This window comes from Salmo salar, chromosome ssa13 (genome assembly GCF_905237065.1).
Source record: "Salmo salar chromosome ssa13, Ssal_v3.1, whole genome shotgun sequence".
In the NCBI taxonomy this organism is placed as follows: Eukaryota; Metazoa; Chordata; class Actinopteri; order Salmoniformes; family Salmonidae; genus Salmo; species Salmo salar.
The window spans coordinates 95,405,140-95,430,432 of NC_059454.1; the positions used below are offsets into that span (position 1 = coordinate 95,405,140).

A 25,293-nucleotide genomic window follows, 5' to 3' on the forward strand; every position below is an offset into this window, starting at 1 on the left:
GTACATTTCTTTATTGACTGTCCCTAGGCTGGGGCATCACTGCCGTATTAAATAAAAGGCAAATCCATTTTGTAATTTTGAGTTGATAATTGGGATAATAGTCAGACCACCTTTTTACCTATTTGTGTGCTTGGCAAGGAAGACCTACGCTGCAACTTATATAAAAGGTCTTTGCCTAGGTACTTTATATCTTAGTAATGTTATCTAATATATAAAGTACCTATGCTATGGTGCCTAAGATATATAGTATATAATGTACCTAGGCTATGGTGCCTAAGGTATATAAAGTACCTAGGCTATGGTGCCTAAGAAATAAAGTACCTAGGCTATGGTGCCTAAGATATATAGTATATAAAGTACCTTCGCTGTGTCTGTGTCCCACCCAAAAAGAGCAAGCAAGAGCACTTGAATAAAAAGAGAGAAATCCGTTTGAACCACCATTGCATTAAATCCATCCTTTCTAATGCCAACGACAGTGTGACAAGAGTATTGACATTTATATTATATGTACATTATAAATGTTCCCGTCTCTCAATGTGATTGACTGTTTTTGTTTTATGAAAAATAGAATTAGGCTTCATACCTAGATCAGCGAGGGGGTGAGGGATGTGGGAGGGAAGAGATTTGTTTTCTCTCTCTGAAGACGTCAGTCTGTTACGAGTGGAGAAGTAGAAGCTAGATGGTGTTTGTGTATGAGGGAGAGGTATGAATGAAAGGTGTTTGAAAGTGTGGAAGATGGTGGTAGTTGGATGATGACTAAGTGAAGGCTGTTTGGAGTGTGTGTGTTTGCATGGGTGGAGGTATTAAGGGTGGATGGGGTGGAGGGTCAATAGAGACACATCGTGTATGTGAGCGTCTTGTTTCTGACTTCTGTTCCAGCTCCTCAACATATCTCACAGAATGTACAGAGATCGTTTAATCAAGGTTTTCTTAATAGCTGAATTTCAAAACTTTTTTTGTCAAGTATTTGTACTGCAGGCCTCTGATTTATGTAGCTGTATCCATTCAATAAAAAACTTAAAAGTAACACCTTTGTTACCTTGTAGAATTTGTTGAATGACAAAGGACAGTGTTTTCTATACAGCTAGATTTGTTGTAGAATGCAAAATGTAATTAAAACACAACACTTATTTTATTAATTTTCCAAATTCAGCATATACACTAGGGTTGGGAGGTAGGGATTAGGGGTCTTGTTCTGGGTGGGATTTGGAATTTCTGGTGTTCTTGACGCCAGGAATGTCCTACTGGTCTCAGAACCTTTCCTACGATCTTAGAGCCTGTTTCCGATTTGAGAAGAACCACGAAAAGAAAAAAATAATGCTGTTCTGAAGGACTAAGAGAGAATCATTTTCAAATTAATACAATAATATTTGTCAACCTCAGTCATGGGTTCACACCAGGAAATATATTAACGTGAATAAAAAGCTGTACTAATACACAACAATATTTCTATAAAACATTAACCATGGTCGATCAATCATGTAAAAACAAATCACAGTGATGTGAACTTTGAACATACAGTGCCTTCGGAAAGTATTCAGACCCCTCGACTTTCTCCACATTTTGTTGCCTTTCTCTAAAATGTATTAAATCGTTTTTTTCCCTCATCAATCTACACCCCATAACAACAAAGCAAAAACAGGTTTTTAGAAATGTTGCCAATTTATTAAAAATCAAAACAGAAATACATTATTTACACAAGTATTCAGACCATTTGCCATGAGACTCAAAATTGAGTTTAGGTGCAACCTGTTTCCATTGATTATACTTGAGATGTTTCTACAACTTTATTGGAGTCCACCTGTGGTAAATGAAATTGATTGGACATGAGTTGGAAAGGCACACACCTGTCTATATAAGGTCCCACAGTTGACGGTGCAAGTCAGAGCAAAAACCAAGCCATGAGGTCGAAGAAATTGTCCGTAGAGCTCTGAGACAGGATTGTGCCGAGGCACAGATCTGGGTAAGGGTACCAAAACAATTCTGCAGCATTGAAGGTCCCCAAGAACACAGTGGACTCCATCATTCTTAAATGGAAGAAGTTTGGAACCACCAAGACTCTTCCTAGAGCTGGCCTCCCAGCCAAACTGAGCAATCAGAGGAGAATGGCCTTTGTCAGGGAGGTGACCAAGAACCCGATGGTCACTCTGATAGAGCTCCTCTGTGGAAATGGGAGAACTTTCCAAAAGGACAACCATCTCTGCAGCACTCCACCAATCAGACCTTTATGGTAGAGTGGCCAGACGGAAGCTACTCCTCAAAAAAAGGCACATAACAGCCCACTTGGAGTTTGCCAAAAGGCATCTAAAGGACACTGACCATGAGAAACAAGATTCTCTGGTCTGATGAAACCAATTCTTTGGCCTCAATGCCAAGCAACACGTCTGGAGGAAACCAGGAACTGCTCATCTCCTGGCCAATACCATCCCTACAGTGAAGCGTGGTGGTGGCAGCATCATGCTGTGGGGATGTTTTTCAGCGGCAGGGACTGGGAGACTCGTCAAGATCGAGAGAAAGATGAACAGAGCAAAGTACAGAGAGATCCTTGATGAAAACCTGCTCCAGAGTGCTCAGGGCCTCAGACTGGGGCGAAGGTCCACCTTCCAACAGGACCCTAAGCACACAGCCAAGACAATGCAGGAGTGGCTTCGGGACCAGTCTCAATGTCCTTGAGTAGCCCAGCCATAGCCTGGACTTGAAACCAATTGAACATCTCTGGAGAGACCTGAAAATAGCTGTGCAGCGACGCCCCCCATTCAACCTGACAGTGCTTGGGAGAAACTCTCCAAATACAAGTGTGCCAAGCTTGTTGTGTCATACCCAAGAAGACTCAAGGCTATAATCACTGCCAAAGGTGCTTCAACAAAACACAGAGTAAAGGGTCTGAATACTTATGTAAACATGTTTTTTTTTTTTTTTATCCATTTAAGAATAAGGCTGTAACATAACAATGTGGAAAAAAGAGGACGTCTGAACACTTACCGAATGCACTGTAGATTTAATATGAAAATGATATTTTCACATTTCTAGGTGTTAAAAGCAGTGATAATTATTGTGTGGCCAGATAGTGTGTGTACAGTATTCACATCTGTGTATGTGGTGGGGAGGCAGTGGATACTAGGAGATTCTCAATGCTTATGATCAGGTCGGTTAGGGGTAAGACTTGTCTCTGTACTGATGCTCTATATCAAAGCCAGTGAGACTAGGGCCCAGATTCAATCAAATCCAGCATTAACCGGCGACAGCAGACACTCGCATAGCTGATGTTTTGGAGGTGTAACTAAGTCGGAGCTGTCAAAACGTGAGCAGCTGCTCTTGATCATTGTCACGCAGCCGCACCCGTCCCACTCGCGTTAGAAGTTCAGAATGTATGCCATATAGAATAATGACGCTCAAATTGAAAATCACTAAACTAAATGATGAGGATTTCTATCAGCTTAATGGAGGTGTAGATTACATCTCACATTCCAGTGTTCCAACTTGTAAACAAGGCTACATGGGATTTCTCTTAATGCAACTCTGTGCAACCAATGGCATTGTCCGCTTTAGGTATAAAGCCAGGAGGCGCTTGTGGATTTGACAGCTCTAGTGCAGTTCTACCTCTGACACCGCCAAAACAACCGCTATGCAGATGTCGGCAAAAGCGGATGTGACTGAATAGAGCCCTAGAGGATACGTCGGAACATACAGGTTGAATATGGCTACAGTGATATAGGACTAGTTAGGATGTGACGTATATATGGTTAGTTAGGGTGTGATAGTTTGGTGTTGTGGGGTATTCTTCGTTAGGCAGTGGAGTGGTTCCTGTTTCCTGTGACGGATAAGGTCACTTTCTGCTAGAAAAGTTGAACATTCTTTTTCAAATGATTTCGTTTCCATAGTGACAGACAGTCGAACTCGGCGATGGGCATTCCGAACAGACGCTCAAAGTCCTCAGGAGACAGGTGTCTCTGAGGAGAAAGACGCACACGCTTAGTAACACAGTCAAACACATTCATACATACAGTTGAAGTCGGAAGTTTACATACACCTTAGCCAAATCCATTTAAACTCAGTTTCACAATTCCTGACATTTAATCCTAGTAAAAATTCCCTGTCTTAGGTCAGTTAGGATCACCACATTATTTTAAGAATGTGAAATGTCAGAATAATAGTAGAGATAATTATTTATTTCAGCTTTTATTTCTTTCATCACATTCCCAGTGGGTCAGAAGTTTACATACACTCAATTAGTATTTGGTAGCATTGCCTTAAATTGTTTAACTTGGGTCAAATGTTTCGGGTAGCCTTACACAAGCTTCCCACAATAAGTTGGGTGAATTTGGCCCATTCCTCCTGACAGAGCTGGTGTAACTGAGTCAGGTTTGTAGGCCTCCTTGCTCGCACATGCTTTTTCAGTTCTGCCCACAAATTTTCTATGGGATTGAGGTCAGGGCTTTGTAATGGCCACTCCAATACCTTGACTTTGTTGTCCTTAAGCCATTTTGCCACAACTTTGGGAGTCTGCTTGGGTCATTGCCCATTTGGAAGACCCATTTGCGACCAAGCTTTAACTTCCTGACTGATGTCTTGAGATGTTGCTTCAATATATCCACCAAATTTTCATCCCTCATGATGCCATCTATTTTGTTAAGTGCACCAGTCCCTCCTGCAGCAAAGCACCCCCACAACATGATGCTGCCACCCCCGTGCTTCATGGTTGGGATGGTGTTTTTCGGCTTGCAATCCTCCCCCTTTTCCCTCCAAACATAACGATGGTCATTATGGCCAAACAGTTCTATTTTTGTTTCATCAGACCAGAGGACATTTCTCCAAAAAGTACGATCTTTGTCCCCATGTGCAGTTGCAAACCGTAGTCTGGCTTTTTTTATGGCGGTTTTGGAGCAGTGGCTTCTACCTTGCTGAGCGCATTTCAGGTTATGTCGATTTAGAACCTGTTTTACTGTGGATATAGATACTTTTGTACCGGTTTCCTCCAGCATCTTCACAGGGTCCTTTGCTGTTGTTCGGTGATTGATTTGCACAGACAGAACCCGTCTCCTTCCTGAGCGGTATGACGGCTGCGTGGTCCCATGGTGTTTATACTTGCGTACTATTGTTTGTACAGATGAACGTGGTACCTTGAAATACATCCACAGGTACACCTCCAATTGACTCAAATGATGTCAATAAGCCTATCAGAAACCTATCAAAAAGCCATGACATAATTTTCTGGAATTTTCAAAGCTGTTTAAAGGCAGTCAACTTAGTGCATGTAAACTTCTGACCCACTGGAATTGTGATACAGTGAATTATAAGTGAAATAATCTGTCTGTAAACAATTGTTGGAAAAATTACTTGTGTCATGCACAAAGTAGATGTCCTAACCGACTTGGCAAAACTATAGTTTGTTAACAAGAAATTTGTGGCGTGGTTGAAAAACGAGTTTTAATGACTCCAACCTAAATGTATGTAAACCTCCGACTTCAACTGTACATTTGACGCATATGATATCGTATGTACACGCACACACACCTCCAGTCTGGTACGGTCCACACCCGGCGGCAGCTTGCAGCGCCCTCTATGGGTGACTATGAGCATTTCATATGGGTAGATCTGAGGAGAAAAAACACAGTTTTGTCTGGGTCTTTATTATATGTATTTTTGCCTGTGTGCATGAATGCGTGGTACGTATTCACCAGTGCTCACCTTCTGTTCCAGCATACTTGGCAGTGAGTTTCCTCTGTCCATCCTTTCCCGCGGTGCCTCTCCATTCTAGACACACACACACACACACACACACACACGCACGCACGCACGCACGCACGCACACACCGTTTGTGTAATCAAAATGCCTTGGCGGTAGATAGATATGACTTGAGCAGAGGGAAGAGTCGGTATGAAAATAAGGCTGGGATTCAACCTGACCACGCTTGTAGACAACACAGCTTTTTAAAAGGCAATGTTATCGCTTTCGTGGAGATCGCATGTCAAGGCTACAGATGTCGGCTCAGTTAGATATTAACGCGGACCTGGTGCTGATCAGAATAAATCCTGGCATAAGAACACCCTTACCTTTTCAGCTGCACAACACAACAGGGAGAGACAAGAGAAAAGAAGATAATTAAATAGTTATATTCAACATATAAAAGGCTGTAGATATACACTTTAATATACACTCAGTGGCCAGTTTATTAGGTACACCACCCCGTTCACGAAATTAGTTCGCTCCTACAGACAGTGAGTCACATGGCTGTAGCTTGATATATAAAACAGGCATTCAGGCATTGGGGCAAATAATGGCACAGTACACAACTCGTCATTCCTTGTCACAGATGGGCTATTGCAGCTGACGACCACACCAGGTTTTACTCCTATAAGCTAAAAACAAGAAGAAGCGTCTCCAGTGGGCACGCGATCACCTTCACTGGACAATTAAGGAGTGGAAAAACATGCTGATGGCAGAGTCAGGATTTGGCATAAGCAACATGAGTCCATGGCCCCATCCTGCCTGGTGTCAACGGTACAGGCTGGTGGCGGTGGTGTAATGATGTGGGGAATGTTTTCCTGGCACACGTTAGGTCCCTTGATACCAACTGAGCATAATTTGAATGCCACACCTTGTGGAATCCATTCCACAAAGAATTTAGGCTGTTCTGGAGGCAACTGGCTACTGTGTGTATATACAGAACCAGTCAAAAGTTGACACACCAACTCATTCTAGGGTTTTTCTTTATTTTGACTATTTTCTACATTGTAAAACAATAGTGAAAAACTGAAATAACACATATGGAATCATGTAGTAAACAAAAAAAGTGTTAAAGCAAAATATATTTTATATTTGAGATTCTTCAAAGTAGCCACTCTTTGCCTTGATGACAGCTTTGCCCTCTCTCAACCAGCTTCGTGAGGTAGTCACCTGGAATACATTTAAATTAACAGATGTGCCTTGTTAAAAGTTAATTTGTGGAATTTCTTTCCTTCTTAATGCGTTTGAGCCAATCAGCTGTGTTGTGACAAGGTAGGGGTGCTCCACAGAAGATAGACCGATTTGGTAAAAAACCAAGTCCATATTATGGCAAGAACAGCTCAAATAAGCAAAGAGAAACGACAGTCCATCATTACTTTAAGACATCCCAGTGGGTCAGAAGTTCAGTCAATACGGAACATTTCAAGAACTTTGAAAGTCTCTTGAGGTGCAGTCGCAAAAACAAAAAAGCGCTATGATGAAACTGGCTCTCATGAGGACCGCCACAAGAAAGGAAGACCCAGAGTTACCTCTGCTGCAGAGGATACGTTCATTAGAGTTAACTCCAAATAAATGCTTCACAGAGTTAAAGTAACAGACACATCTCAACATCAACTGTTCAGAGGTGCCTGCGTGAATCAGGCCTTCATGGTCGAATTTCTGCAAATAAATCACAACTAAAGGACACCAATAACAAGAAGACTCTTGCTTGGTCCAAAAAACACGAGCAATGGACATTAGACAGGTGGAAATCTGTCCTTTAGTCTGATGTGTCCAAATTCTGAGATTTTTGGTTCCAACTGCTGTGTCTTTGTGAGACGCAGAGTAGGTGAACAGATGATCTCAGCATGTGTGGTTGCCACCGTGAAGCATGGAGGAGGTGGTGTGATGGTGTGGGGGTGCTTTGCTGGTGACACTCTCTGTGATTTATTTACAATTCAAGGCACACTTAACCAGCATGGCTACTACAGCATTCTGCAGCGATACGCCATTTGTTTTTCAACAGGACAATGACCCAAAACACATCTCCAGGCTGTGTAAGGGCTATTTGACCAAGAAGGAGAGTGATGGAGTGCTGCATCAGATGACCTGGCCTCCACAATCACCTGACCTCAACCCAATTGAGATGGTTTGGGATGAGTTGGACCGCAGAGTGAAGGAAAAGCAGCCAACAAGGGCTCAGCATGTGGGAAGTCCTTCAAGACTGTTGGAAAAGCATTCCTCATGAAGCTGGTTGAGAGAATGCCAAGAGTGTGCAAAGCTGTCATCAAGGCAAAGGGTGGCTACTTTGAAGAATCTCAAATATAAAATATATTTTGATTTGTTTAACACTTTTTGGTTACTACATGATTTCTTATGTGTTATTTCATAGTTTAGATGTCTTCACTATTATTCTACAATGTAGAAAATAGTAAAAAATAAAGAAAACCCTTGAATGAGTAGGTGTGTCCAAACTTTTGACTGGTACTGTATATGCAGTGCATTCACATTTTGTTACGTTACAGCCATATTCTAAAATGTATTAAATCGTCCCCCCCTTATCAATCTACAGTCGTTGCCAAAAGTTTTGAGAATGACACAAATATACATTTTCACAGTCTGCTGCCTTAGTGTCTTTAGATATTTTTGTCAGATGTTACTATGGAATACTGAAGTATAATTACAAGCATTTCATAAGTGTCAAAGGCTTTTATTGACAATTACATGAAGTTGATGCAAAGAGTCAATATTTTCAGTGCTGACCCTTCTTTTTCAAAGACCTCTGCAATCCGCCCTGGCATGCTGTCAATTAACTTCTGGGCCACATCCTGACTGATGGCAGCCCATTCTTGCATAATCAATGCTTGGAGTTTGTCAGAATTTGTGGGTTTTTGTTTGTCCACCCGCCTCTTGAGGATTGACCACAAGTTCTCAATGGGATTAAGGTCTGGGGAGTTTCCTGGCCATGGACCCAAAATATGGATGTTTTGTTCTCCGAGCCGCCTAGTTATCACTTTTGCCTTATGGTAAGGTGCGCCATCATGCTGGAAAAGGCATTGTTCGTCACCAAACTGTTCCTGGATGGTTGGGAGAAGTTACTCTCGGAGGATGTGTTGGTACCATTCTTTATTCATGGCTGTGTTCTTAGGCAAAATTGTGAGTGAGCCCACTCCCTTGGCTGAGAAGCAACCCCACACATGAATGGTCTCAGGATGCTTTACTGTTGGCATGACACAGGATTGATGGTTGCGCTCACCTTGTCTTCTCCGGACAAGTTTTTTTCCGGATGCCCCAAACAATCGGAAAGGGGATTCATCAGAGAAAATGACTTTACCCCAGTCCTCAGCATTCCAATCCCTGTACCTTTTGCAGAATATCAGTCTGTCCCTGATGTTTTTCCTGGAGAGAAGTGGCTTCTTTGCTGCTCTTCTTAGACACCAGGCCATCCTCCAAAAGTCTTCGCCTCACTGTGCGTGCAGATGCACTCACACCTGCCTGCTGCCATTCCTGAGCAAGCTCTGTACTGGTGGTGCCCCGATCCCGCAGCTGAATCAACTTTAGGAGACGGTCCTGGCGCTTACTGGACTTTCTTGGGCACCCTGAAGCCTTCTTCACAACAATTGAACCACTCTCCTAGAAGTTCTTGATGATCCGATAAATGGTTATTTAGGTGCAATCTTACTGGCAGCAATATCCTTGCCCGTGAAACCCTTTTTGTACAAAGCAATGATGACGGCACGTGTTTCCTTGCAGGTAACCATGGTTGACAGAGGAAGAACAACGATTCCAAGCACCACCCTCCCTTTGAAGCTTTCAGTCTGTTATTCGAACTCAATCAGCATGACAGAGTGATCTCCAGCCTTGTCTTCGTCAACACTCAAACCTGTGTTAACGAGAGAATCACTGACATGATGTCAGCTGGTCCTTTTGTGGCAGGGCTGAAATGCAGTGGAAATGTTTTTGGGGGATTCAGTTCATTTGCATGGCAAAGAGGGACTTTGCAATTCATCTGATCACTCTTCATAACATTCTGGAGTATATTCAAATTTCCATCATACAAGCTCAGGCAGCAGACGGTAAACATTTATATTTGTGTCATTCTCAAAACTTTTGGCCACAACTGTACACACAATACCCCATAATGACCAAGCAAAAATAGGTTTAGATTTTTTTCACATTTATTAAAAATAAGAAAAACTGAAAAATTCCATTTATGTAAGTATTCAGAACCTTTTTTCCCCCCTTTATTTAACTAGGCAAGTCAGTTAAGAACAAATTCTTCTTTTCAATGACAGCCTAGGAACAGTGGGTTAACTGCCTTGTTCAGGAGCAGAACAACAGATGTTCACCTTGTCAGCTCGGGGATTTGATCTTGCAACCTTTCGGTTACTAGTCCAACGCTCTAACCACTAGGCTACCTGCCGCCCCTTTACCTAGTACTTTGTTGAAGCACCTCAGCGACTACAGCCTCGAGTCTTCTTGGGTATGACGCTACAAGCTTGTATTTGGGGAGTTTCTCCCATTCTTCTCTGCAGGTCCACTTAAACTCTATCAGGTTGGATAGGGAGAGTCGCTGCACAGCTATTTTCAGGTCTCTCCAGAGATTTTCAAATCGGGTTCAAGTCCAGGCTCTGGCTGGGCCACTCAAGGACATTCAGAGACTGGTCCCGAAACCACTCCTGCATTGTCTTGGTTGTGTGCTTAGGGTCATGGCCCTGTTGGAAGGTGAACCGTCGCCCCATTCTAAGGTCCTGAGCACTCTGGAGCAGGTTTTCATCAAGGATATCTCTGTACTTTGCTCTGTTCATCTTTCCCTTGATCCTGACTAGTCTCCCAGTCCCTGCTGCTGAAAAACATCCCCACAGCATGATGCTGCTACTGTAACCGATGTGAAATGGCTAGTTAGTTAGCGGTGGTGCGCGCTAATAGCGTTTCAATCAGTGACGTCACTCGCTCTGAGACCTGAAGTAGGGTTTCCCCTTGCGTTGCAAGGGCCGCGGCTTTTGTGGCGCGATGGGTAACGATGCTTTGTGGGTGTCAGTTGTTGATGTGTGCAAGGGTCCCTGGTTCGAGCCCAGGTTGGGGCGAAGAGAGGGACGGAACCTACACAGTTACATTGGTGCCGTGACCCGGATCATTGGTTGCTGCGGAAAAGGAGGAGGTCAAAAGGGGGGTGAGTGTAACCGATGTGAAATGGCTAGTTAGTTAGCGGTGGTGCGCACTAATAGCGTTTCAATCAGTGACGTCACTCGCTCTGAGACCTGAAGTAGGGTTTCCCCTTGCGTTGCAAGGGCCGCGGCTTTTGTGGCGCGATGGGTAACGATGCTTCGTGGGTGTCAGTTGTTGATGTGTGCAAGGGTCCCTGGTTCGAGCCCGGGTTGGGGCGAGGAGAGGGACGGAACCTACACAGTTACACTACCACCACGCTTAACCGTAGGGATGGTGCCAGGTTTCCTAAAGACGTGACACTTGGCATTCAGGCCATAGAGTTCAATCTTGGTTTCATCAGACCAGATAATCTTGTTTCTTTTGGGTGACTTTTGGCAACTCCAAGTGGGCTGTCATGTGCCTTTTACTGAGAAGTGGCTTCTATCTGGCCAATCTACCATAAAGACCTGATTGTTGGAGTGCTGCAGAGATGGTTGTCCTTCTGGAAGGTTCTCCCATCTCCACAGAGGAACTCTGGAGCTCTGTCATTGACCATTAGAGTTATTCGTTACCTCCCTGACCAAGGTCCTTCTCCCCCGATTGCTGTTTGGCCGAGCGGCCAGCTCTAGGAAAAGTCTTGGTGGTTCCAAACATCTTTCATTTAAGAATGATGGAAGCCACTGTGTTCTTAGGGAGCTTCAATGCTGCAGAAATGTTTTGGTACCCTTCCCCAGATCTATGCCTCGACACAATCCTGTCTCGGATTTCTACAGACAATTCCTTCGACCTCACGGCTTGGGGTTTGGTCTGACATACACTTTCAACTGTGGGACCTTATATAGACAGTTGTGTTACTTTCCAAATCATGTCCAATCAATTGAATTTACCACAGGTGGACTCCAATCAAGTTGTAGAAACATCAAGGATGACCAATAGAAACAGGATGCACCTGAGCTCAATTTCGAGTCTCATAGCAAAGGGTCTGAATACTTACATAAATAAGACACAAGGTTTTATATTTTTAATAAATTAGCAACATTTCTAAAAACTTGTTTTCACTTTGTCATTATGGGGTATTGTGTGTAGATTGATGAGGAAAATGTTTTATTTAATCAATTTTAGAATAAGGCTGTAACGTAACAAAATGTGGAAAAAGTCAAGGGGTCTGAATACTTTCCGAAGGCACTGTATGTGCATTTTGTTGTTTCAGCCTCAATTCAAAATGGATTAAATAGATTTTTTCACCCATCTATACACAATACCCCATAATGACAAATTTTGTGAATCAATCAATAATTATCATTTATAAAATTCTTCATGCTCTGTCAAGTTGGTTGTTGATCATTGCTAGACAGCCATTTTCAAGTCTTGCCATAGATGCTCTTCTTTGCGAGGCATTGGAAAACTCTCTGGTCTTTGTGTTTTAATTATTGTTATGAATTCACTGTTTGACTGAGGGTCCTTACAAATAACTATATGTGTGGGGTACAGAGATGAGGTAGACATTATGGGGTATTGTGTGTAGACCAGTGACACAAAATCGTAATTTGGTGAAACTGATTGTGTAGGTCCTACTTCACTACTACAACTGTTTTTGTAATACATAATACCTGTAGCCTACCTGTTTTGCCCTGATTTCCCTCTGTAGTGAACTCTGCAGACTGCATCTGCACAGAGGTAACACATATAAATCATCACGCACACACACACACACTTACTGCAACACATGCAAACACACTGTACACTCACCCTGGTCAGACCTGAACTGGAGGACAACTTCAAGGAGAAACCTGAAGACATCAGCGCAACCAATCAGAATCAGGTTCGAGCACACACACTCACAGACATACACAATGGACTGTAACTTACTTGTGTGCATGTGTGTTCTGTCTGGCAGTGACTGCGTCTTCCTGCGGCCAATGTCAAGTAGAGCCTTCTCCTGCTCCTCCTTCTCCTCCTTCAGGATCAGCCTGCCCAGGTTAGACTTGATCTGGCACACACGCCACACACACAAACACACCCATGCACACAGACACACCATCAATCGATAAATATTGATTAGTGAAGACGGTAAAACTTCCTATGATAATATACTGTATATACTGAATAAGCATTCTAAAAGCACTTATGTAATACATTACGAAGAAGGAATCCATGTGAAGAGTTACCTTGTGGAGTTCCTGCTCCTGTAGTGTCTTGGTGTCATCAGTCAGGACTTCAAACTCATCCTTCCCCTCGTCCTCTTCCTCCTTCCTCTTCCTCCACTCGATCTCTGTGGCAACAACAGGAGAGGTCAGACCACACACTACCACTACCTATCCAATCACGTGTGTGTGTTTGGTTTTTCTATCCTTGTGGGGACCAGAAGTCCTCACAAGGATGGTAAAGCAAGGACATTTGTGGGGACATTTTGCTGGACCCCACAAGGAAAAAGGCTATTTGAGGCTTAAGGCTACTTCCTACAAGCTTCACTCTGTTCATGTGCGTGGAGTGGGAATTTTGGAACAGCAGACATCTTTTGGTAACATGATATCCTCACCGGTCCCACTCCCATTCATAAGGGGGCGATAGCAACGTTTTTTATTTCTGTCATTTCATTTTGTGAAGTGTTGCCGCCTTCCCTTGCTAGTAGTAGCTAGCTGACAGCCTGGCTATACCCTGATGAAGACAGCTTGTCTGTCGAAACCTTGGTTATTACATTTTTGCATCGGAGCTCCTAGAGTGTGTGGCTCTCCTTTAATTTTTCATGTGTTCTACTCCGCTAGCCAGCACCTCGCCTAAATAGGTGTGCGTTTCTTTCGCCTCTAGATTAGCCTGGCCAAAAACACAGCAAGCTAGCTGGGACACACTTTTCACGCCACTTCGATACAAAGGGATTTTCGTAGCAGGTTAGGAGAGCATTTTTGCTAGATGTGCAGAAGATGAATGTGCAAGTAGAGATACTGGGGTGCAAAGGAGCAAGACAAATAAATAAATAAATATAGTATGGGGATGAGGTAGTTGGATGGGCTGTTTACAGATGGGCTATGTACAGGTGCAGTGATCTGTGAGCTGCTCTGACAGCTGGTGCTTAAAGCTAGTGAGGGAGATATGAGTCTCCAGCTTCAGTGATTTTTGCAGTTCGTGCCCATACTCTCATTACTGGGGTCAGACAAAATTTGCAGGAAAACTTTCTAATCACTACCTTCAAAGCATTAAATGCAATACACAACGTTTATCAACAGGTTTTGCAGCAGTACTTGGTTTGAATGAATCACACAGGTATTACTCACACCCCACCACACCTGACAGATCTGTGATGGTGAGGAGCGTCATAGGATGTGTCTCTATTGGAGACTATGCATTGAGGGCAGAATCTTGAATACTGTGTGAGAAACGACTGAGTATAAATCTTAAATTTACATCAGGAGTGGTAAACTCATTCTATAGGGTTAGGTGTTTGGACTTAGGTATAGGTTAAGGGTTAGAAGTTAGGAAAAATATGATTTTGAATGGGAATCAATTGTCTGGTCCCCAAAAGGATAGTAAAACAAACATGTATGTGGGTGCGTGGATCTTACCCATAGCAGCCAGTGAGGGAGGACAGGGCCAGTACTCTGTCTCTATCTTTGAGGGCAGGTTGGGGTCTGGTTTCTGAGCTGCTGGGAACTTAGACGACTGGATAATGCTGCCCATCACCTGCTGCTTGCTGACCTCTACAGACAGGGAGAGAAAGAATTACACACACACACACACACACACACACACACACGTACAGGCTTACACAAATCTCAAAGCCAAACACACACACAAATATACAGTACCTTGTTTAAAATTAGGCAGCTTCATGTAGATATTGGCACCATTATCTGAAATAAAACACAGAATTAGAAAAGTATGTGTGTGTGTGTGTGCGTTGGTGCACGTGTGTGTGAGTGTGTGTGTTTGTGTGTGCATACGTGCATGTGTGTGTGTACCTGGCCTGTGGAAATGCTGCTGTAGGGGAATGGATGTCTTTCGGAGCTGAATTGTGGAGCCTCCTGGAGACCCTCCATCCTCCCTACACACCTTCAGCTGAGAGAGAGAATAGAGAGAGGAGAGAGAAATATATGGAGAGAAACGGAGAGAGTTAGTGCTGCTGGGTAACTGGATGAAGAGAAACACCTACACAGCGCAACACAGAGAAATAAAGGGAGGGGGAGACAGGGGAGAGAAGAAGGGGAGGTCAGGAAAGGAGAGAGGTCTGAAGAAGTGTCTTACCTCAGGAGAGGGAGGAGAGAGGGATCTCTGGAGATGGAAGAGGAGAACACAGTCACATCACACTTCTCTTCCTAAACAGCCTTTACGAGTTACTTACTGTAACATGAATTGTGTGTGTACCTCTTTACGGGGCGTACACACTGCGTCTAGTGGTGAGTAGGTGAGGTGAGGTTGGTAGGTCATGAGATCTGGTCTCTCCACCTGCAGAATAGCAGTCAGTGGTGAATCACAAGCACGCACGCTCCACATACACACACCCCCCACAGAAACCACACACACACCTGAAGAATACTTTTGTCTCTGGGCAGAGCAGCCATATCTGTGTAGTCCACCACCTCATCATTCACACGGGCCTGGAGGGACAGTGTGTGTATGTATGTGAATGTGTGTCACAGGAGGTTGGAGGCACCTTAATTGGGGAGGCTGGGCTCATGGTAATGGCTGGACCGGAATTCGTGGAATGGTATCAAATACAACAAATCTTGTGTTTGATGCCATTCCATTTGCTCCGTTTCAGCCATTATTGTGAGCCGTCCTCCCCTCAACAGCCTCCACTGGTGTGTGTGTGTGTGTGTGTGTGTGTGTATTTTACCTTGATGCTGGATGAGCCAGGAGCACTTGGACCCCGCAAGGAGGACATTCTGCCCGTGGCTGGCCATCCCTCTACCTACACACACACACACACACACACACACACACACACACACACACACACACACACACACACACACACACACACACACACACACACACACACACACACACACACACACACTTAACCCTAACCCCTCCCTCCACAGAGGAAGACGTACAGTGCCTTCTGAAAGTATTCATGCCCTTTGACTAATTCCACATTTTGTTGTTACAGCCTGAATTCAAAATGGATTACATTTTTTATTTAGACACAATACCCCATAATGACAAAGTCAACAAATTATTTGATTAAATTTTGTGAGTCAACACATTACAATCACCTTTGGCAGCGATTACAGCTGTGAGTCTTTCTGGGTAAGTCTCTAAGAGCTTTCCACACCTGGATTGTACAATAATTGCATTTTATTCTTTAGAAAATTCTTCAAGCTCCATCAAGTTTGTTGTTGATCATTGCTAAACAGCCATTTTCAAGTCTTGCCATAGATTCTCAAGCTGATTTAAGTCAAAGATAATTTGTTGTATTACTTGTGAGGCACAGGTGAGTGAGCATAATAATGAGCTTTTTATTTTTTTATTGGACTGATGGTCAGTCTGGGGGGAGGGAGGGAGCAGCGGGGAGGCTGCCTCTCACACGACTCACCATCCCTCCGGTCTCCCTCCCTTCACTGAGAAAAGGGGACACGGTCTTCCAGCTGATGGCAAAAAAAGTCACACTGCATTATTTCTGCCTGATGTTGTTACTCCTATGACCAGAGAAAGTGAAATATTCCTCAATATTAAAAAGACACAAGCCGCTAATAATAACAACACAAGCTTATGGGAACACTTTACTGTCCTCATTCATTACAGCTGCAGTACTGGTTGTAGCATGAGTGGAAGTAGGGAGAACATGCATTTTATGACTTCGAAAAGTGTTGAACAAAGTGTTGTTAGTGCTGAATAACAACTTAAACATGAACTTGCTCATAAAAACAGCAGCTCTTTGCTGTATTTGTTGAGTCTCTCTCTAGTCATGGTTTTAAAAGTTTAGAAATCTCACAGTATCAACTTTGATGTGCATTCAAGGTTTCTTTTTATGGTCTATGGCTTTAGGAAACTGTGCCGATATGGTGATCTGAGCTATCTGATTGGCCAGCGGTAGGCTTATAGGTGTACTTGATTTTATCTCTAGGATTTTGCATGTGCTTAGCTCCATTAAGTTTATTTTTTATTCTGAAAAACTCCCAGTCCTTAACGATTACAAGCATACCCATAACATGATGCAGCTACCACCATGCTTGAAAATATGGAGGGTGGTACCCAGTATTTTTTGCTGTATTACTTTAGTGCCTTGTTGCAAACAGGATGCATGTTTTGGAATATTTTTTATTCTGTACAAGCTTCCTTCTTTTCACTCTGTCAGTTGGGTTGGTATTGTGGAGTAACTACAATGTTGTTGATCCATCCTCAGTTTTCTCCTATCACAGCCATTAAAATCTGTTTTAAAGTCACCATTGGCCTTCCGCTCCGGCAACTGAGTTAGGAAGGACGTCTGTATCTTTGTAGTGACTGGGTGTATTGATACACCATCCAAAGTGTAATTAATAACTTCACCATGCTCAAAGGGATATTCAATGTCTGCTTTTTAAAATGTTTACCCATCTACCAATACGTGCCCTCATTCGCGAGGCATTTGAAAACCTCCCTGGTCTTTGTGGTTGAATCTGTGTTTGAAATTCACTGCTCGACTGAGGGACCTTACAGATAACTGTATGTGTGTGATACAGAGATGAGGTAGTCATTCAAAAATCATGATAAACACTATTATTGCACAGAGTGAGTCCATGCAACTTATTATGTTATTCTCACGTTTACTCCTGAACTTATTTAGACTTGCCATAAAAAAATGGTCGGATACTTATTGACTCAAGACATTTCAGCTTTTCATTATTAATTAACTTGTAAAAATTTAAAAAATAAAAACATAATTCCACTTTGACATTATGGGGTATTGTGTGTGGGCCAGTGACACAAAATCTACATTTCAGGCTGTAACACAACAAAATGTGGAAAAAGTCAAGGGGTGTGAATACTTTCTGAAGGCACTGTATGTTTGTGTGTCTTACCTTCTGCATGATGGTGGAAATCCTTCCTGTGGCTTAAACTGGCTGGCTGGCTGGCTGGCTGGCTGAGAGACAGACAGACAGACAGACAGACAGACAGACAGACAGACAGACAGACAGACAGACAGACAGACAGACAGACAGACAGACAGACAGACAGACAGACAGACAGACAGACAGACAGACAGACAGACAGACAGACAGACGTAGAACAGTGATGTAGATAAGGAACAAGGTTCATAAAGCCCGTCTTTCTGACGGAGGATATTGTTGCCACTGTGAACTGTGTCCACAGGCTCCTCACAACATCACACTCACACTAACCAACTCACAATAACCATGTTTCCATCCACAGTTTTTAGGAGAGTAAAGTCACAGATGAAAAAAAGAAATCAGGACAGCTGTGATGGAAACTTTTTTATAAATCCCGAAAGATTATTTGTTCGTTCAACACGGTGGGATTTTTTTGTGTCTGTAAAATTAATTATGCGAGAAATGGCGGTGGAAATGACTTTAAGCGCAAATATTGATATAAAAACGATCATATCGAAGTGAACTTGGAGTTACGCAATGATATGGTGTGTGGTCCTCCCACTACACCTCAGGAAACCATGCAGTTTATGAGGCTACAGATGAAATAACTTATGAACTTTCAATGGTGGTGAAAGTGCAAGGTGATGAGCTTGATGCTCCTTTCCATTAAATATCGAGGGTCTTATTCTAGTGACATGATGATCGATGCTTGGCTGCCATTTGACAAATAAAAATATTCTCACTCTCATCCATAATAATCTTATTATGTAGACTAGCCTACCCACACTGTATCTGCGAGCTGTTGGCTAGAGAACACGTGCCAAGAACAGATAAGGTACATTTGCTATTTAACACAACAGTTTTTGTGACAAAACTAACGGTAGAGTTGAAAATGTGATGGAAACACATTGAACTTCAGATTTTTATTCGGTACATGAAAACTTAATCGATAAAGAAAATTGTGTGCACTACGTCATCACGCACTGATTTGTATCTGCAACAAGTCAGTTTGGTGGAAAAACCACTGGTGGGAAAATGCACATATTTTCTTTATGTAGATTGAAAAATATTTGCATGAAAATTTGTAGCCAATTGGATGGAAACTGAGCTCGTGTCACACAGCACAAAAACACTGCCTTCAGGGCCTCCCAAGTGGCGTAGTGGTCTAAGGCACTGCATCACTACAGACCCGGGTTCAATCCCAGGCTGTGTCGCAGCCGGCCGCGACCGGGAGACCCATGAGGCAGCGCACAATTGGACCAGCATCATCTGGGTTAGGGGAGGGTTTGGCTGGCTGCTATGTCCTTGTCCCATCGCGCACTAGCGACTCCTTGTGTCGGGCCGGATGCATGCACACTGACTTTGGTTGCCAGCTGTACGGTGTTTCCTCTAACACATTGGTGCGGCTGGCTTCCGGGTTAAGCGAGCAGTGTGTCAAGAAGCAGTGCGGTTTGGCAGGGTGGTGTTTCGGAGGACGCATGGCTCTCGACCTTCGACCTCTCCCGAGTTCATGCGGGTGTTGCAGCGATGGGACAAGACTAACTACCAACTGGATATCGGGAGAAAAGGGGGTAAAAAAAATAATAATATAAAAACACTGCCTTCTATAGTCACCCTACATGGTGTGTGACACACATACACGAATGCACAGAACTCCCTTCTATCTAATATAGCGCAAGTGAACGGCAAACCTGGTTTCAAAAAACAAATAAATCATGTGAGCTTATCTTTAATGTCTTTTTCGTTGTGTCGGACCACACTAAGACTAGCTGTCACTATTTGCGTCGGCTAATGGGGATCCCAATAAATCAAATCACAACATGTGATGAAAAGAAAGATAATCTTTAAACAAGTGAGAGTTAAGACTATCATAAGGGTTTTAAAGAAAGGGAGAGAGAATAGAGGAGGGTTAAAGGAGTCCCCATGAAGTCAGAGGCCTCCCTCACTTCCTTCTTCCTTCTCCCTCCCCCTTTCTTCCTCTCCCCTGCCCTCTTTTTCCTCTCCCCTCCCTCCTCCCCCCTCTCTCTCTCTCTCTCTCTCCTCTCTCCCTCCCTCTCTTCCTCCCTCTTCTTCCTCTCCCCCCTCTTTTTCCTCTCCCTCCTCCCTCTCTTCCTCTCCCTCCCATTATCTCCCCCCTCCCTCCTCCCTCCCTCTTCCCCATTTCCCTCTCCCTCCCTCTCTTTCTCTCCCGTCCCTTCCTCTCTTTCTCTCCTCCCTCCCTCCCTCCCTCCCTCCCTCCCTCCTCCCTTTCTCTCCCCCTCCCTCCCTCCTCCCCATTTCCCTTTCCATCTTCTCCCTCCTCTCCCTCTCCCCTCATCTTCCTCCCCCCTCCTTCCTCTTCCCTCCTCCCTCTATTCCTCTCCACCCCCTTTTCCTCCCCCACCCTCTCCCCTCCCCCTCTTCCTCCCTCCCCCTCCCTCTTCCCCTCCCCCCTCTCCTTCCTCTCTTCCTATCCCCCTCCTCCACCCTCCCCCTCCCTCTTCTTCCTCCCCCTCCCTCTTCTCCCTCCCTCTTCTTCCTCACCCTCTACTTCCTCCCTCTCCCCTCTCCCTCTACTTCCTCCCCCTCCCTCTTCTTCCTCATCCTCTACTTCCTCCCCCTCCCTCTCCCCCTCCCTCTTCATTCTTCCTCCTACCTTCTTCTTCCTCCCCCTTCCCACTTCCTCCTCCCTCTTTCTCCCTTCCTCTCCCTCCTCCCCCCTCCCTCTCCCTCCTCCCTCCCTCTCCCTCCCCATCTCCCTCCCTCCCTTCTCCCTCCCCCCCTCCCTCTTCCCCTTCTTCCTCCCCCCCTCCCTCTCCCTCCCTCTCTTCCTCCTCCCTTCCCCCTCCCTCCCTCTCTTCCTCCTCCCTTCCCCCTCCCTCTTACTCTCCCCCTTCTTCCTATCCCCCTCCCTCTCTTCCCTCTTCTTCCTCCCACTTCTCCTTCTCCCTCCTCACTTTTCTTCCTCTCCCCGCTCCCTCTTCCTCTCCCCTTCCTCCCTCCTATTTTTCCTCATCCCCCTCCCTCTTCCTCTCCTTCCCCTCTCTTTCTCTCCCCCTCCCTCTTCTTCCTCCCCTCCCTCCCTCCCTCTTCTTCCTCCGCTTCCTCCCTCTTCTTCCCCCTCCCTGCTCCCTCTCTTCCTCTCCCTCCCCCTGGCTAGGTTGCTTCTCCCTACCTTCTCCCTAAAGTGCACTCGTTTGCCAGATTTCGTACACCAGTCCATTCCATAATGATTCAGTAGCCCTCCCAGGCGCTGACCTCCCTCCCCTCTCCTGCCTCCTCCCCATCTCTTTTTCTCTCTAACTGAATTGTTTATCAGTCCAGCCAGTCAGGCTGACGCCCAGCCAGCCATCACCACGGTTACACTCCCCCCACTAGGGAACATCCCCTTGGAGAGGCCTTCTCTCTTTCTCTGTGTGCGTCTTTCGCACCCAGTCCCTCCTTTCGCCTTTATAAGACACACACACACACGTTTGTAATTTACATTATCCAGAGCGACTAACATTTGTGCATTCATCTTAAGATAGCTACACACACACACACACACACACACACACACACACACACACACACACACACACACACACACACACACACACACACACACACACACACACACACAGTTACAGTGTATAACCAGCAGTGTGTGTCAGCTCTGAGCTCTCTGCCAGCAGTGTGAGTAGATTCATATTGATCTACTGGGATCTGTTTCTCTGAAAGTTGTTCCTGGGTTAGGTGATCTATCGGGAGCAGACAGGCCACAGACGCTAAAGTAAAATATAGATGGGGTCTAGTCTAGAGGGTAATAGAAGGCTAATAGCTCCACCTTGCTTATACCTATAGAAATCTGTTCAAATGTTATTTGTCACATGCACAAGTACGGTGAAATGCTTAACTAGAAAGCCCTAACTTGCAAGCCCTAACTAACAGTGCAGTATTCAATATCAAAATAATTATAACTAATAAGAAAATAAAGAACAATTTAAAAACACAAAAAATTACAAATAATAGAGGAAGCTATATACATGATTAATTTACAGTGTGCAGAATAGAGTATTTGAGGTAGATATGTACATGTAGGCTGGGATTTGGAGAAAGTGACTGGTAGCAGGATAAATAATAGTAATATTAATAATAATAATAATAATAATAGTAGTAAACAGTATGGCAGCAGCATAAGTGGTGTGTGTGTGTATGGTGGTGAGTGTGTGTGTGTGTGTGGTGGTGAGTGTGTGTGTGTGTATGGTGGTGTGTGTGTGTGTGTGTATGGTGGTGAGTGTGTGTGTGTGTGTATATATAAATGGTGGTGGTGGTGTGTGTGTGTGTGTGTGGAGGTGTGTGGAGGTGTGTGTGGTGGTTAGTGTGTATGGTGGTATATGGTGGTGTGTGTGTGTGTGTGTATATGGTGGTGTGTGTGTGTATATGGTGGTGTGTGTGTGTATATGGTGGTGTGTGTGTGTGTATATGTTTTTTTTGTATATGGTGGTGTGTGTGTGTGTATTGGTGGTGTGTGTGTGTATATATGTTGGTGTGTGTGTGTGTGTGGTGTATATATAAATGGTGGTGGTGGTGTGTGTGTGTGGAGGTGTGTATGGTGGTGTGTGTATGGTGGTGTGTGTGTGTGTGTGTGTGTTGGTGTATATGGTGGTGTGTGTGTGTGTGTGTGTATATGGTGGTGTGTGTGTGTGTGTATATATGGGGGTGTGTGTGTGTGTGTGTGTGTGTGTGTGTGTGTGTGTGTGTGTGTGTGTGTGTGTGTGTGTGTGTGTGTATATATGGTGGTGTGTGTGTGTGTGTGTGTGTGTGTGTGTGTGTGTGTATATATGGTGGTGTGTGTGTGTGTGTGTGTGTGTGTGTGTGTGTGTGTGTGTGTGTGTGTGTGTGTGTGTGTGTGTGTGTGTACAGTGCACTCGGAAAGTATTCAGACCCCTGGACTTTTTTCACATTTTGATACTGTTGGATTCAGGATAAACTTTGAACATTGAGATATTAAATAAATAATAGATCAGAAGCATAGAATATAAGGAGTGGAAGAGAATGGGTTTTATGTCAGAAGTTAAGGGTTTTCTGTAGAAAGACAGATGGCTTTGGAATGTGTTGGGTGGACGGGAGGAGATCACAGGATTGCTATAGGGGAGCGGATGGACATCTGTGGATTAGGTGAAGGAGGGGTTTAGGTCAGGAGGTCAGGTCAGATCCCCTGAAGGGAGTAATAAGGGTTTATTACCCTCTTCCTGTGGAACCATAAGATGTAAGGATTGGAGAGAAGGAGGAGTGTCCCAAGTGGGGTATACATACTTGTGATGGTGAGTAATGTTTTTTCTCTGAATACAGCTGTGTCGACCCTTTGGGAAGAATTCAACTTGGTTAAGCTTCTCTAGTGTCCGTGAGTTATTTACTCTGAAAAATAAGAACCTAACAGTTGGCGTTGTCGGCAGGATTCACCACGATTTGTAGTCAAACCAAAGAGTCCAGATCAGTGGAGCAGAGCTGGCAACAAACAAGGTAGGCTAGTTTCTACATCTGTTTCCACTCATTTTGACATCTTGGGGAGATGAGAATCGTAGGCTGAACATTATAGGATATGGACCTGGAGAGCCTGAGTTTAATTCAGTCGGCCCATTGTATAACGACCGGTCGTAGCTTTATGGTAAATGGTAAATCCCGGAAGGTAAACTCGTACAGGCTGGTACCTGTAGGGTAAGTCCTAGAGGGTAAATCCCTAGTAGGTTGGTTCCTGCTAGTACTATAACGTAAATGGTAAATCCCTAGTAGGTTGGTTCCTGCTAGTACTATAACGTAAATGGTAAATCCCTAGTAGGTTGGTTCCTGCTAGTACTGTAAGTATAAGTCCCGGTAGGTAAACTCGAGCAGACTAGTACCTGCGAAGGTTAAGTCCTAGGGGGTAAATTCTGGGTGGAATTGGATCCCTGCTAAAACTGTGACGAGAGGACAAAAGGCCCAGTTGCAGTGACCGTGAGAGTGCAGGGTGTGAGTGTGTGTGTGGAAGAGGTTAGTTGTGTGCCCTGTTGGGGTAGGGAACCATGGCAGATGATGTGGAAATAGGAAGACAAGTGTGAATAATTTTGGTGATGTGTGTTATCAATAATAGGGATATTGGAGGAAATAAGTAATCCGTATTTTCCAGTAATAAATTTGCAGCCGCAATGGTATCGGTTCTAAATACAAGGTATTAAGTGCCGTGACCCATTAATTATTATCCTGGGAAGTGTGTAGTGCTATCTAAAAAAAAATGTTAATAGAAGGTGTGTATTATAGACGGGAGTGAAGTAATCTAAGATACCCTGAACACCGTCGGGAGAGGTTAGGGGATAATAACTATTGATATGGCGACAAACGGCTCCGATTCTCCCTGTAATATAGAGCTAGCAGATTTTTAAAAAGCCATGGAGGCGCTGAAAGAAGCGCACGAGCATTCCACCAATTCGGCAGGAATATGGAAAAAAATTTGTGGGGGTGCTTTGCTGCAGGAGGGCCTGGTGCACTTCACAAAAAAGATGGCATCATGAGGGATGAAAAGTATATGGATATATTGAAGCAACATCTCAAGACATCAGTCAGGAAGTTAAAGCTTGGTCGCAAATGAGCCTTCCAAATGGACAATGACCCCAAGCATACTTGCAAAATGGCTTAAGGACAACAAAGTCAAGGTATTGGGGTGGCCATCACAGTGTATGTAAACTTCTGACCCACTGGGAATGTGATGAAAGAAATGAAAGCTGAAATAAATCATTCTCTCTACTATTATTCTGACATTTCACTTTCTTAAAATAATGTGGTGATCCTAACTGAACTAAGACAGGGGATTTTTACTGAGTTTAAATGTATTTGGCTAAGGTGTAGGTAAACTTCCGACATCAACTCTATGTTCTGATCATTTCCTTAAAATCTCCCAGTGTCACACCCTGATCTGTTTCACCTGTCCTTGTCTCCACCACCCTCCAGGTGTCACCCATCTTCCCCTGGGTATTTGTACCTGTGTTTTCTGTCTGTCTCTGCCAGTTCGTCTTGTTTGCCAAGTCAACCAGCGTTTTTCTCCTAGCTCCTGTTCTTCCCAGTCTGTTTTTCTCGTCCTCCTGGTTCTGACCCTTGCCTGTCCTGACACTCAGCCCGCCTGCCTGACCACTCTGCCTGCCCCTGACCTCGAGCCTGCCTGCCGCCCTGTACCGTTTTGGACTCTGCCCTGGCTATGAATTATTGCCTGTCCCCGAGCTGCCTTTTGTCTATCCCTTGGATTATGATTGAGGAATACACCACATCAGTCACTGGCTTTATCAATAAGTGCATCGAGGACGTCGTCCCCACAGTGACTGTACGTACATACCCCAACCAGAAGCCATGGATTACAGGCAACATTTGCACTGAGCTAAAGGGTAGAGCTGCCGCTTTCAAGGTGCAGGAATCTAACAA

General features: G+C 44.3%; 1 protein-coding gene across 19 annotated transcripts in view; it reads right to left on the reverse strand.

Moving 5' to 3' along the window:
• Nucleotides 1-3,541: 3,541 nt before the first annotated feature.
• LOC106568134 (dematin) overlaps nucleotides 3,542-25,293 on the reverse strand; it is a 30,580-nt gene continuing 8,828 nt past the window's right edge. Inside the window, exons 2-18 of one of the 19 annotated variants that reach the window (XM_045692448.1) lie at nucleotides 17,854-17,911; nucleotides 16,389-16,440; nucleotides 15,687-15,761; nucleotides 15,376-15,447; nucleotides 15,215-15,295; nucleotides 15,095-15,121; nucleotides 14,812-14,908; nucleotides 14,659-14,703; nucleotides 14,416-14,550; nucleotides 13,024-13,127; nucleotides 12,725-12,845; nucleotides 12,605-12,645; nucleotides 12,477-12,522; nucleotides 6,055-6,062; nucleotides 5,689-5,754; nucleotides 5,515-5,595; nucleotides 3,542-3,950 (exon numbers count right to left, since the gene is read on the reverse strand). In XM_045692448.1, the coding sequence (XP_045548404.1) occupies nucleotides 3,837-3,950; nucleotides 5,515-5,595; nucleotides 5,689-5,754; nucleotides 6,055-6,062; nucleotides 12,477-12,522; nucleotides 12,605-12,645; nucleotides 12,725-12,845; nucleotides 13,024-13,127; nucleotides 14,416-14,550; nucleotides 14,659-14,703; nucleotides 14,812-14,908; nucleotides 15,095-15,121; nucleotides 15,215-15,295; nucleotides 15,376-15,447; nucleotides 15,687-15,761; nucleotides 16,389-16,391 (1,116 nt within the window). In that variant the 5' untranslated portion in view covers nucleotides 16,392-16,440; nucleotides 17,854-17,911 and the 3' untranslated portion in view covers nucleotides 3,542-3,836. Of the gene's footprint in view, nucleotides 3,951-5,514; nucleotides 5,596-5,688; nucleotides 5,755-6,054; nucleotides 6,063-12,476; nucleotides 12,523-12,604; nucleotides 12,646-12,724; nucleotides 12,846-13,023; nucleotides 13,128-14,415; nucleotides 14,551-14,658; nucleotides 14,704-14,811; nucleotides 14,909-15,094; nucleotides 15,122-15,214; nucleotides 15,296-15,375; nucleotides 15,448-15,686; nucleotides 15,762-16,388; nucleotides 16,441-17,853; nucleotides 17,920-25,293 lie in introns of all 19 variants that reach the window. The other 18 variants (XM_045692447.1, XM_045692446.1, XM_045692443.1 and 15 more) reach the window with 18 other exon arrangements.